A 14,028-nucleotide genomic window follows, 5' to 3' on the forward strand; every position below is an offset into this window, starting at 1 on the left:
TAAATCTCCAGGATATGAATACAGACAATATTTTTGTGACTATTTGGGTTTGTCATGTGACAAATTCTTCTCTCTGAAGCAACAAACTGGGTACTTTTGTCCTGATCACAGCAAAAGGTTCTTATAATTGAAATCTGTCCATCTGAAAAGAAGTCACATACTGTCTCTTGTTGTGAAGAGGGATAATCACCCCTGGAAAACAATTCTTCCCATGCTAACATAGATTCTCTAAAATAGCCAAAATGAATCTGTAAAGACTCTCATCTTCCTTCTGAATTTAGAGGAAGAATAAAAAACATGTTTGTTCTCAGTGCCTAAGTTCTAGACAGCTGAACTGAGGTAACATGAATTGTGTTTGCACTGGCTGAGATGCTTCTCTCTCAACATTTTTGATAGAAGGAGAAGGATGCACCCAGTGCTTGAAGGAAGACTGAGTTCAACTGAGCACACTGGAAATTCCTACTGTCTTCATTGTTTTTGAAGTCCTATGGGTGTAATGTGCATTTTTGTGGCTGGAACAATTTAAGTACTTACACATGTAAGTTATGGCTAGAGGTAGTGCTTCTTTCTAACAGACAAACAGCAGTTGCTGCTGACCTCTGTTCACATCTCCCCTTATTCTGGCTTTCCTAGAGTGTGCTTCTGGAGGGATGGTGTCATTCACCATGGTTTCTGGTGAATGGTTTCAGATGGTTTTCTGTAGGGCATGCTAGTTACTTTTAATTGCATCTTGCTTTTTGAACCTTACAGAATGGAAGTGTTTTTTTTAATCCTCACATTTGTCAATAATACAATTAAAACAGGTCTCATTATCCTTTGTATAGTACAGCTAGCTGTGCGCTGAGTGTTTCTTCTTTAAGTGTTTCACAATATATATGTCTTCTCTACAATGAAGAAATAGAAGTCAATAGAAGCAGACAGTCTATTTGAAGTGTTCCTCAAGATCACTTATGCATTTCTCTTGGGTCTTAGTAATATTTACCTGTTTAGTATCCTTACCTTATCAGCTAGTATCTGCTGCTTTCACACCAGCATATTGTGCTCTCTATCCTGCAGCAGAGCTTGGATTGTTGAAAACTCCTTGTCTAAGTTTCAGCTGTAGTAACTTGCTGATGTACTGTAGCAAGTCCTGGTAGTCAATGGAGTCACCAAGCTAAGGATATTGCAAATTTGTTTTTTGAGAACTGAGGTCAAAGTTGTCTTCCTTGGATATGAGAAAGCACTAAGATTCTCAAGCTCTGTTAACCATAGGTAGCGTTTTTGTGATGCATGCAAACAGGTGTTTTCATATGCAGTTCAAGGTATTGGATATATAAATCTAGTGTCTGAAAGAGAGGCACAGAGGCTTTTTGATTTTAAACGCCTACTATCCCCCTTACAGCCCGAGATGGAATTGAGTCTCAGTGTTGTTTCTCAGGAGGGGAGGGTCACTATCTCAGAACAGAAGTGCCCATGATGCTGATTAGGGGACCATATAACAGCAACATACTTGGCAGAGAGAACAACTACTAAAGAAATGCTAAAGACATTTCCAAACTCTGTTTCTGAAGCTTCATATTCAGAGGTTGGAAAAGGACAGCAAGAAATGATACAACTTTCTTGTTTAGTGGCTTGGGTCCTCTAATGGGAGAGGAGGCTGCAGATTCCTGTCCTCATTCCCATCACAGTCTCTTTTTTTTTTTTTACCCAGTGAGTATTTAATCTACATCAGAGCTAGTCCAAAGCTGGGGGTTAAGAGAAAGGCCAGTTGATTCCTTTCCAATTAAATTATCCAGAAGGTTTAATTAAGGGATAGGTTTGCCATGTGATTTATGGCTCTTCATTTCCTTTGTTTGTACCATTAGATTACTTTTATTTTCTAACATATTAGATACCTATCATACAGTATACCATGAGTTTAAATTACTTAATTTTCCTAAAGTGCCTTGAGCTCACCAGGTAAAAGATAATAAAGAAACACAAAGTGGTATGTGTTATTGGGACTGGCAATTTATGTATTGCTGAAAGATTGGCTGTGTATTTGCATCAATACTACATGGAGAGTGTGCATTGTGATCAGCTACTAAAATCACAAGAAAATGCTACTGTGTGGGGGTGGCAGATGTGTCAGTTGATTCCCTTTTCTTGCTGGCATTCTAATCAAATCCTTTCTTTGGAAGGAACTGAAACATCTTATCCTGGAGGCTGCAGATGGTTTCCTGTTTGTAGTTGCAGCTGAAACCGGAAGAGTAATCTATGTATCAGATTCTGTGACTCCTGTGCTGAACCAGCCACAGTCTGAATGGTTTGGCAGCACTCTGTATGAGCAGGTTCATCCAGATGATGTGGAGAAGCTGCGGGAGCAACTATGCACATCTGAAAACTCTATGACAGGTCAGATATTTGATATATGGTTCTTTGTATTATTGACCTCTCCTGAGTTCATCTGACATTCAAAATGTCTGTTTTAAAAATCTCATAAAAATAAAGTTTAGCAAGATTAGACCATCTTTTTCTTGAAGGCAGTGCAATAATATAGGTCCCATTTCGCAAAACTGCATTCTGTCAGCTACTATTACAACTACTTAAGCTGGTATGTAGACCATCCTAGCGTAGCTCTACCTTCATACTTCTGGCTTGGGGAGGTTTGGAATCTAGATTATTTTCAGGCTTGGTCTAGAAAAATCCATTGTTTTCTTTTCATCCTCAGTGAACTTGCGACTTCTTTACAAATACGTGTTTCTTTATGACAGTGTTTGTTTTGAAGGCAAAAATAATATTTTAGGTTTTTCCATTTTTATAAAGTTCCTTGCAGTTTGTTAATGGAAATCCTGGGGGAAAAAAATTAAATATTCGGCAGCTGAAAACCTGATGTGGATTTTAAACAGGAAGTTTGCTCCTGAGCAATGGTGCAAGTTATTTGCAATTGTTTTATGTTTCATCTGAAACATAAAACTAAAACACGTTTATATCTTCATATTATAACTGTGGCTTTTACAGTTATCCAAGCTCAAGACTGCCACGGGAAACCAATCTGTTTTTAATAGAATATGCGTATGTTAGAGCTATGAGAATTAGCTAAATTTTGTTTTAACTCAAACTTGGAGAAAATTCAACTTCTCTTTTTATTTTTCCACAGTGTCTTTATATATAAAGATTTTTTTAAAAAAAGGAAGGGAAATATATAAAAACAAATCCTCTACCATGCAAAAGTCATGTAATTTCTCTTGCTTTAATAACTCAGAATTTTGACCTGGTTTGTTGGAAGTTTTATTGTGTTTCATAACTCAAAGGAGAATAGTGCAGTTCTGAGTGAACCTGCATGCTGTTTACAGCTTCCATATCAAAACAGTGCCAAATTCATGGTTTCCTGTGGTTAGAATGTGATGTGGTTTGGCAGAGCTTTGCTTTGTTCAAATTGGACACTCAAAGCAAAAATCTGTGGTGAAAATTCAGATGAATCAACACCAACTGAACAGTTAGGGGAACCTGTGCAGAGCAAACAGCCGAGTTTCATACCACTTTAAAATGTATGTGCCAAACTTAATAAAAACAGTGATTGTGTTCTTTAGTATATAACATTCGAATGTATGTACCATTTTCCTCTAAGAAGCCGTTACTCCAGAGCCTCAGTGAGCTGTATTTAGTGCTCAGCAAGTAAGCTTAACCTGCTCAAACAAGAGCAAGACTAGACAACAAATGCAGAACACTTCTAAAATCCAACTCTTCCTGTATTTTTTTTTTTTTTTTTTTTTTTTTTTTTTTTAGTTTTAACTGTATGCTTTTCTTTTACACTGAATTTGTCTTTAGCCAGTGGAAATAGAATTTCAGATAATCTCATTGCTAGGTCTCAATCTTCTTCCGGCCTGAACCTTTTGGAATTTCCAGACTGACACAGAAGGCTTTTAAATCTGCCATACATGGACAACTGAAAACTTTCCTGGTGTGAGGAAAGCATCAGCCAGTGCAGAGCCAGGGTTGCTTGCTTAACTGCACTCCTTATGGTGTATGGGCAGGCTGGGTATAGAAAGATGCTTCTGAAGGTCTGGAGAGCATGTGGAGCTACAACCATTTCAAACAAGTACAAAATACAAAAAGGTTCATAATCACTCCTAGCTGTAGTGGGAAATCATGCAAGTTGAGAAGTTATCACAGTTACATATACACGGCGATATTTTTCGTCAGTTGAACATCTCACTCATCCCTCATATGATCATCAAAAAAGAATAGATTTTTAAGATGTCTATTGGATTTCTCTAGCTTTTTTAGTAAAATTAATGTAAAGTAAGTAGCATCTTAATATAGTTCTACTTTTTTAGTTGTTTTGATAAGAAGATGCAACTGATGAAGTATGCTTAGTTAACATAGTAGATTTGTCAAAGTCTGTGAAGCATATAAACAAATGGAAAGCTCTCTAGTTTTGGTTTTAAACTTAAAATTTTTTGATCCTGTAAGATCCTGTAAGTAGGAGCTCTCTTCTTGATATTGAACCAACAGTTCTTAAATTTACTTAAAAGCAATATGCAGTGGGACTTTAGGACCTTCACTCTTGCTTGCTCCTGGAGATACTGTTCTGTAGACAATGTGATTCTGGAGTCTGTCCAACCAGTTACATTTCCCTTTCTGTAACATAAGCCACACTCAAAGTAGCAGTGGAGTGTAGCATTATTAAATGTAGTAGTATTATTAAATAGTAGTAGTATTAATAGTAATATTATTAAAATGAAATAGTGTAGTGAATAGAAATAATGAGTGACCTAGTGACATTTAAAAACAAGTTAAGTAGGTAGATGTACTTCTTGGAGACTGCCCAAATGATCTGATAAATACAGATTTAAAGTCTCTCTTCCTTTTCAGGGTTGTGTTTCATGCAGAACAAAGGGCAATGCAGAGTTTGAAAGAGCTGCAAATTACAAGGCAGCCAGCTGTATATTTGAGGTTTATTTTTGCTTGTTTGTTTGTTTGTTTGTTTTTCCCTCTACTCAAAGTGAAGTTCACTACAGGCAGCTGGAAGGCCCTTATCTCTTAGTGACCTCTAGCTGTTGAGCACAGGGGCCACTTAGGGAGAAAGAGGGGCTTTCAGGGAAAAGTGTAATGCAATATTACAACTTTTAGATTTTTTTTCCTCCTCACCTTCTCAGGACCCACTTTCTCAACTCTGTAATCTTGAATTAGGGAAGCAATGACATCATCTTGACAAGGGAGAAATGTCATTTGCCTTATGTCAGATCAAAGCAGTGGCCTTTAACTATATTTATGTTGCCCTGTATGAACACTGATTGTTATCACTACTTCACTGGCATTTTCCTAGCACCTCTGAGCAATCCTGCTGCACAGAGAAGCTCCTCCAGACTCTGACTTCTGATGCTGCCATTGCCACCAGGGACTGACAGAGAACAGGCTAGTAGAGAAAGCAGGCTTCCTCTTGCATTTCTGCCCCCAGGAATAAGACTGGGCTGTGGTTGCATGAATGTTTCTTTGGCAGTCACACCAGCTTATGCAATTCTCACCTCATCTCACCCTCTCTTCCTTTGGCATTGGTGTGGTACTACAGTGAGTCATGTGAAGGGGGCTGACCCAGCTGAAAGCTAGCCTAAGCAAAAAAAAAAGAAAAAAAAAAAAGAAAAAAGAAAAAGAAAAAAAGAAAAAAAAAAAAGCTTGATTTTCAGTAGAGGCAGCTCCCCAGCCTACCTTGTTGTAGCATTGCATGAACTCTTGTGCTAGCACAAGAGAGGAGGGGGAAGTGAATAGTCAGAGATAAGGAGATGTAGAAGAACAGTAGAAGTGTATGCCAAATTGGATTGTTTAACTGTGGCTTAAAATACATGGTGTGTTTTGGGAATTAATTGCATGTTCTATTTTTAACTCTCTGGATATGAGGAAGAATAGCTGGTTTCTAATTTGTTTTATATCCTAGGAGATTTTATTCCCTGGATATGATACAATTGTCTACTTGTTTATTGTATGTAATTGCTAACACATTGTAACAACAGGAAAGCTGAACTATGAACTGTGAAGTATATGCAGGGCTCAAAATGCTCTAGAAAAAAAGCAGCTGAGACTTGATGATAGCAACAAATGGTGTTTTCAAGAAGACTTCATGCATCATGGGCATGATTAATCAGAATGGGGCACATATTCAGAGTAATAAATTGGTTTCCTTCTTTGTTCTTGGAAATCTCCAGAAGGGGAAAAACAAATCACTTTAAATATGGATGAAGATCAGATCTCACAGTAGGATCCATTAGCAAAGACATCAGATGCACTGATGAAACTTGGTGGATTTTTGGTTCCTGATTTGGCTTCAGGAGGTGGAAGTTGTGGAGTGGCTGAATAACACAGTGGAATCCTAGTGCAAGTGAGAGCTCTGAACAGCTGCAAGCAACAAACCTCAAAGAGGGAAAGGATAGACAGAGCTAAGAAAGAATTAAATAAAAAAACAAACAAACAAACAAAAAATAACTTTTGAAGAAGGCCTTAGATACAATTACTCTCCAAAAAAATGACTGAGCTAGAATTGTAATAAACTCTCCTTTAGTTAAAGCACAGCAATCCAGAACGCATTGACAGATTGATTTCTGCCGATCTAATTCTCCATAAACAGTTCGTGAAGGAGTAGAAGGAGGAATGAAAGTACCTCTGTATGTTTCCGTGATGTATCTAGTTCAAAGCTGTGAGACCAGCGTCTCCAGTGGTGTAAATGAGAAACACTGAAGTTCAGATTCAGCTCTGAGCTCCAGGCAGCATGGCTCATAGTAACCCAGCTACAATGTCTTCCTTCAGCCTTGCTCTTTATGGCTGAGACGAGTCAGGGAGCAGCATATGGGATCCCGTTGGTGGCACTGAGCCTATCACGACCCTCGTGATCAGGAGTCCTTGCAAACTGTTTTAATGGAATAGTTAAGGGAGGGGCTGAAACTCTGAACCTGTGACTGCAAGAAAATGATGAAAACCAGAACACTTTATTTAAATATAACTAAGTCTAAACATAACTAGTTTGCTAGCTGAAAAAGATGAATTGAGGTTACTTCTGGACAAAACTTGTATGCCAAGTTTAATCTTGGCACAGTATTTTATTGCCAGATTTTATAAGTAGAAAGAAGTAGAACTTTATGATGGAAATGGTGACTGACCACAGCAAGAGTTGAGCTGATAGGTACATTTCTAGAAGAAATGGCCATTGTATGACAATTTACTGTGGTTCATGAGCATCATGGAAATGTCACTTCATGCAAGTGGGGATTTAGGTTGTAGAACCTGTCTCACAGAACATTCAAATATTATATTGTCCTGTGATGATGGTTGCAGTATCTGCTTTCACATGCAGTTTCCTGTCCAACTGCAAAGCGCTCTGTTGCCAGGCAGAATTTGTACACACAACTACAAAATCCAGATAGATACAGATAGAGTCAGATTGTCTGTAAAAATGAAAAAAATAGTGTTAAACTCAAAAGAGAGCTATGCCAGGGACCAGTAATGAAGCAAAGAGGAGCTTTCCACAGCACTGAACAGATGGGGAATGCTCAAGAAATAGTAAATAACCATGTGAGAGGGAATGTTAATAATTTTTCTTTCTGAAAATCATAGAGTTTTTCTGTGCTGTAAGTTGTCTTACACCTCTATGTCAACCTTCCAACTGTGACTTCTGCATGATCTTTCTTTTTAAAAAAATGATTTCCTTTTATATGCACAACCAGTCTGTGAATGTGATTTTTATTCATAATTACTATTAACTGACTTGAACTAATGATTCAGGAGAGACTTCAACTGATATAAAGGAAGGGTTGGATGAAATTCTTGTTTGGCTACATATGCAAAATTGTCTCTAGAGATCATTCAGAGACTAACTTGAGTCTGCCCAAAAATTCAGCTCTGATAAATTATACCTTAGATGTTGTCATCATCAGTAACAGTAAAAACTCATGATTAATGAAAAAGTAATGCATTATGAAGACATTTCGTTAATGGGAAGTTTTCTGGAATATATTGGTGCATTAGAGAGCTTCTTCAAATCCAGTGCCAACTGAAAATTGGGTCAACTTCACTGACACTAATAAAAAAAAATGCTATAAGTATTGGCATATAATTATATACCAATGAGTATAATCTGTCAGATGCCTTTTCCTTCTGTCTTTTGTGGAAATTAAGATACTTGCCAAAGGTGGATGCTTTCCTAACCAGAGCTGTTAAGACACCTTAAGAAAGGAAAGTTCGCTTTTGTTCAGATAAGCATGTTCTTGTTGAGACAGTCAGCAGACCTGTGAGTTGTAGTAAAGCTCCTTTGGGTTTCTGTTCTCCAGCCTTTGGTATTAAAGAATGCATTTATCAGAGGTCTGTGTGTCCGAAAGGTGTTGTATGTGTGGAGGACTGCTTCAAGTGACTGCATTTTCTTTCTTTCTTTCTTGTTGTTTTCTTTGTGAATTCTTTTAAGTATGTGAACTCTAACAAACCGTCTACTTCTGAAATGTGCCCAGCTCGACAGTTTAGGAAGTCAGAGTACAGAGATGTAAAACCAGATCTCAGTATTTTGCATTTTAATGTCTTAGCACAGGCTGTCTGACCTGACCTAGTATCACTGTTACCCTCTTGCCAGGTAGGGAAGGAGTTGTAATTTGTTGTTGTTGTTGTTTATACACGTGTCTTTATTGTGGGATAAAACAGTGGTTCAGCAGTAGCTGTTTTCACTGAGTGGCTGTGAAACATAACAACCTGTAGGGGGGGAAGAAGCAGACTTCTAGTAAATAACATGGATTATAGCAGGCAGGTGGGTGATGAGGAGAGGAAATTTCCACATACATCATGTGAGAGGTCCTGAGATCTTTTATGTCTCTGTAGGGTTTCTGCACTTTGGCCCTTAAAATGTAATGTGATTTTTATTCTGTTTTTTCCTCCCTCCTCACACAAACCACTTCATTCCTCTGAAGGGTGGAAGCGTTAATCTGCTGTGCCAGGATTATTGCACCTGCAATGGAAAGGGACAGAGAGATTTTTGAAAACAGAAGCGCTCGCGCCGAGTTTGTCCCGTCTTGATCAGGACATGAATTCTTGCAACATACTGTTGCTGTGTTCTTTTATAGGATGTATAAAAATGCTTCATGTGAACAAAGTAGTTTAGATTTCAACCTGGTTTCGCTATAGGAAAAGCCAATTCTGGCCAAACATCTTTTCTTATTTAAGTGTGAAATCTTGGGAGAGATTTGGCTCACTGCTGACAACTACCAAATCACCATGTGATGCCTGTTTTTCAGTGAAGTTAAGTGGTCCAGCTGGCATTGCTGAGATGGAAGAGGCTGTTTCAGGTGCAGTGGTTTCCGTTTACATGAGCCTGTTGCCATGCTGTTGTTCCGAAGAAAAAAATCTGCCTACGGTTTTGTGGACTGTTTGTCCTTGTAGCAGGCAGGTTGCAGTGCCAGCCCGAGATAGCCTTCGAACTTGGGCAGTGTTGAGCATAGGAATTAGTGTTTTCTCAGTGTCAGTCTGTTCAACAGATGAAGTTTTTAAGTGTTAGTTGGAGAAAGAGAGTGTTTTATTTCCCCCAGCTCCATTCTGTTCTCAAGCAAATGAATTAGTACAGCAAATACTCAGGAGCAGAGAACAAGAAAGCCGTGCCTCTTTGGTATTTACAGCTTGGACATCAGTATTTGCTTAGAAGTGATGCCCAGAGCCTGGATGTTTTCAGGTTCTCTTTTGACGTTATTTGATTTGGTCCACCACAGTTTGACAACCCTACCCAACAAAACAGAAAAGCCTCGTGGGTGAGCGGGCTGTCTGAGTCTGAATGTGCTGAGGTCTAGAAGGAAGACAAGGAAAGTTTTAAATATTCTGTGTATTAAATTACGTATACTGGATTAAATGTTTCCTTTACAAGTGCATTGCCCTGTTTTTCACTTGAAGTGCATGAAACAAATCCTTCCTTTGGTTGTGGCTATGTGACCAGTGGCAGGGGTCCAGTAATCTTTCAGGGGTAAAAACATAGAGGGTGGAATTTGGCTTTCTGTGTTGGTTATGTGAGAAAGAGGACTTTCAGCCTTAGGCCAAGTTTCTGATGCCATTCCTACCTTATGAGACACAGAATGTTACTACAGCAATGAGGAAAACCTAGTCCACTCTCAAAAAATAGGTACTTTCAAATGATCATATTTTAAATGTATGGTACATTTAATCTCTTTAACTTATTCCAAGAGAATTTTGTTTTGCTTCAGTCTCCAGGGCTTTTTATGGGGAGAAAAGAAATCCCAAATGTTGACAGAAGCCAGCTATGTATAAAACAGTTCATAAAGCAACTCCTACACAAACACACTATCCAGTGGTCTCCCTGCTGCCGAGGCACTCTGTTTGGGTGGGTAGTCCTGGCAGGAAAACTAATGGTAATAAATTGACTTTATAAATGGCTTTGCTAATTGTCACGGTTGTTTAAAGAGGTTAGTATGTGTTTTTGCCAAAATAAGGAAGCAGCTGTAGCTTAGACCTACTACACCTGAATAGCATTAGGGAACATTTTTAGGGTAGCTTTTCAGGTGTGTGGATATACTTGTGCAAGTGAGTTGGGTGGTTGTTATTTCCCTTTAGTCTTCACTGTGATTTTCTCACGTGGAAACTGTAGTGTACTGAAGTCTATTATCACAGATGTTTGACTGCATCAGTTTCAGTTGCTGGGTTTCAGGGAGTTTTGGGGGTATTTTTTGTAATGTTCAATATTTATTCAGCCTGCTCTGTTTTGTTATCCTGTATTCATGCATGATGAAATACACAAAGTTCAGCAATTTTTTTCTCCTTTAAAAAAAATTCCACAAATGCCTAACAAAAATATTCAAACTCTTTCGTAAACATATTTCTAATAAAGCAGTCAGAGTGTGCCTTTGAAAGCCTCATGGTGCTGAGCCTGCTTGCAACCTTCTGAAAAATCTCTTGTGCTTCACTGCTGGCAATGGGAACTCCACAGATGCTGGTAGCATGCAGTGTTGGCCTTAACATGTGCCTTGTGGAGAAACAGCTTTCTCTTCAGCCTACTTTGAATGTTATGCTAGCTCAGTTAAGCTCATACAGTGCACTAACATATGTTGTTATATGGGTGATGAGTTATAGCATCAAACAAGGGAGGCACAAGGAAGTGCCTTGGAGTGATAGTATTCCACCTCCAGTATTCACTTGTTCCAAAAGGAAAGTAATTGCCAAGAATTCCATGCTGGTGTCTACCTTCATTCTGTCCTTACCTCAAGCTCTCCTATTTCGTGTTACTGGCACAGTAGAGGCAGGACTTTCTTCGTTCTTTGCTCCTTCCCTAGAGGCCCACCAGCTTGCTGGGACTATGGCAGCCACTTACTTCTACTGGTACCCTGCACAGAGTCACATGGAAGGAAATGCCCCATACATAAGCACATAACCAGAGTTGTAGTATGGCCCGTTGTCAGTTTTCTGTGAGTTGTTCTGTTTTCCTTTATTCCAGTTATATTTAGTCAAGTGTATTAACAGGCTGATGGCAAATTAAAAAACAAACAAGCAAAAAGCCTAAGAAGCAGGTTTTAGTTAAAAGAGGTGACCTCCAAAAAAGCTTAATGCATGAGACAGCCTCTACCTGTTTAGCTTTCAGCGAGGACCTGGAATGGGAGTACATACACATAAACACAAGCTCAGGATTCAGCTGATGCATAATTGTCTCCAAAAATGCTGATTCCCATCCAGATGTAGTTGAGGTTATTCCATGGCTAGCTGTGAGTTTGGCTTTAATGTTTAGGCCTCAGTAAGAAGTAGCAGCACCACACTGAACTTTTCAACCTTTATTTAACATTCACTGAGGATGTGGGTGATCGGGTTCAGTTTCTTCTTTTGCCTGAGGGGACTTGAAAATGTTCTCCAACTTCCCAGGCAGGATCCTAAATACCAACTTCTGCGATATTCTGTAAGCTGAAGGAGATGTCTGTCCTATTTTATGCTATCCTACCTCACTAAAGCAAAAAAGACTGTAACTTGTTTTTTTCTAATTGTGTATTAAGCTAGGTAGACACACACTACAGATAGAATCAAGACTAAAGTGTCTTCTCGTATTAAACTCACCAGAGGCTTTTCCTCAACAAAATATAGTTAGTCTATACACGCCTCATGTTCCTGACTTCTATATGTAATTCTCCATTCACGTGAGTAGGCAAACAATTTAGTCAAGTATTAGGATTTTGAGAAGATGGTTAATAGCAAGGATAAATTAACATTTACGTTTGTTAAAAAAAACCAGTAGAAATAGCGTTTTTTAAAAAGAAAAGCTGGTCTGATACTTTTTTATCTTTACAGCTTTGGGTCAATTTCAGAGGGAAGTGAAAAGCCCAAGTTACTGGGTACTTACTGTGGGAATTACTCCTCACTGCTACTGTTTGATTTACTAACTGCCAAAAAGCAGGGCTTAAGGGATACAGAACAATCACAGCAAGTCTCTGGTCGGCTCATACAGTGTGGTAGCATAGATGGTATAAATGTGATATAAATCCTTCTTTAAATCAGCAAAAAGTGGAGTCTTGATCGTCTATTTTAATTTTACTATACATTTGTGCTCTCTAGATATGTTTTCCTGTAGAAGATACTGATTCATGCTAATTTGCAAATAAGCCTTGCGTTTATGTTACCCATGACTTGCTAACCAAGAGCATCAGCTATGAGCTATACGATATAAGTGGTTACATAGCTCAACATGGCCTTAGTCAGATTCTGAATTTCACAGTTGTACTGGGGAGTGCTGAGGCTTTGGTTAGTTAGCACACAACGATGGCCCAGTGTCTTGTGGAAATCGAGCCTGAGCGAGTGCAGCATCCAAGTGAGTGTGTCTCTGAACCGATTGAATTCAGCTGAAGGTGCAGTGGTCTCAGATATCGCATTCCTGCAAGTTTCATGGATTTTGTAGCTGGGTACCCACAAGAGATCTGATAAGTGACTGCACAGGGAAAGGCAGATACATTAATTTCTCGCTTTCTTTGATGCTTATCAAGTAGAGGCAAAAGCATGAGAGACAAAAACGAAAATGATGAAGAACAAAATGATTGCTTAGTCTCAAATTCATGAAATACATTGGTGCCGTTGGGCAGATATCAGAAGTGGGCAAAGCTATAATTTTAATTAGTTTTGTATTTATTGAATACAAGAAGAACATGATTGCATTTGAAATTGATCAGTTCACCAATTGCAGGTAATAATCCTTCAGCTTAATAAGTGGATTATTTCTGGCAGCCAGTTATATGACTGTGATAGCGCTCCTTACCATTAGTTAATAGGAAGGGGAAAACAAGTATCCTTGTTTTTTCCATTCCCTGCTGGCTGAACAAACCCATCATTGAGCTGAACTAGTTGAAAAAAAAATGAAGAAGAAATTATCTTTATTCCTGTAAAAATGTCAAATATTTTCAGGACTTGGTTTAGACGTTTATTGAGTTCTGGGTGCATGTACTGATTTGCAATCTTCCACCAGTTCTGTGGCTTGATTGCATTCATGGCTTTTTGACAGAGAGTGTGTATTAGTTCAGTGTGACTACTTTATATAAATATAAAGCAAAAGTAAGGCTTTTTGATGCATTGATTTTATAACAGCTTGCTTTAAAAAAAGAAAAATGGAAATAAATGTAAAATCTATCAGAAGACTATTTTTAAGTAGGCTGCAGAGATATACTGGCTCTGAATTTTGAGGGGAAAAACGAATGCCACCATGCAGTAGAACCTTACGGTGTTGTCAGTGTAGTCATAGCTTAATGTCACCTGAGGATTTAAGGCACTGTTAGATCTGAACTTTATCACTGAACATTTGCTTTTTCCTATTTTCATATTATGTAGATTTTTGCATGTAATTCACAATTCTTTCTGAAGACTCAAGAGAATTGGAGCTTTTCTGGACCTTTTGTTCTCTCTCCCTTCTTCTTGTGTTAAAACTTACTTCTTCCCACAGCAGAGTATCTCACAAAATCATCCGCAGTTATTACCATTTTTTATAATGGGCTGTTTCGTGGTTTGTCACTGGCTAACACAGAGCAGACCACATTCCATTAAAAATTTTGGAACCAGATGATACTATTA

At 38.4% G+C, this 14,028-nt stretch overlaps 1 protein-coding gene across 3 annotated transcripts in view; it reads left to right on the forward strand.

Moving 5' to 3' along the window:
• Nucleotides 1-14,028, forward strand: part of ARNT2 (aryl hydrocarbon receptor nuclear translocator 2) — a 109,345-nt gene that overhangs the window by 38,884 nt on the left and 56,433 nt on the right. For all 3 annotated transcript variants that reach the window (XM_062583807.1, XM_062583808.1, XM_062583809.1), the window contains exon 5: nucleotides 2,160-2,373. In XM_062583807.1, the coding sequence (XP_062439791.1) occupies nucleotides 2,160-2,373 (214 nt within the window). The remainder of the gene's footprint in view (nucleotides 1-2,159; nucleotides 2,374-14,028) is intronic.

The sequence above is a fragment of the Rhea pennata genome, chromosome 10 (genome assembly GCF_028389875.1).
Source record: "Rhea pennata isolate bPtePen1 chromosome 10, bPtePen1.pri, whole genome shotgun sequence".
NCBI lineage: Eukaryota > Metazoa > Chordata > Aves > Rheiformes > Rheidae > Rhea > Rhea pennata.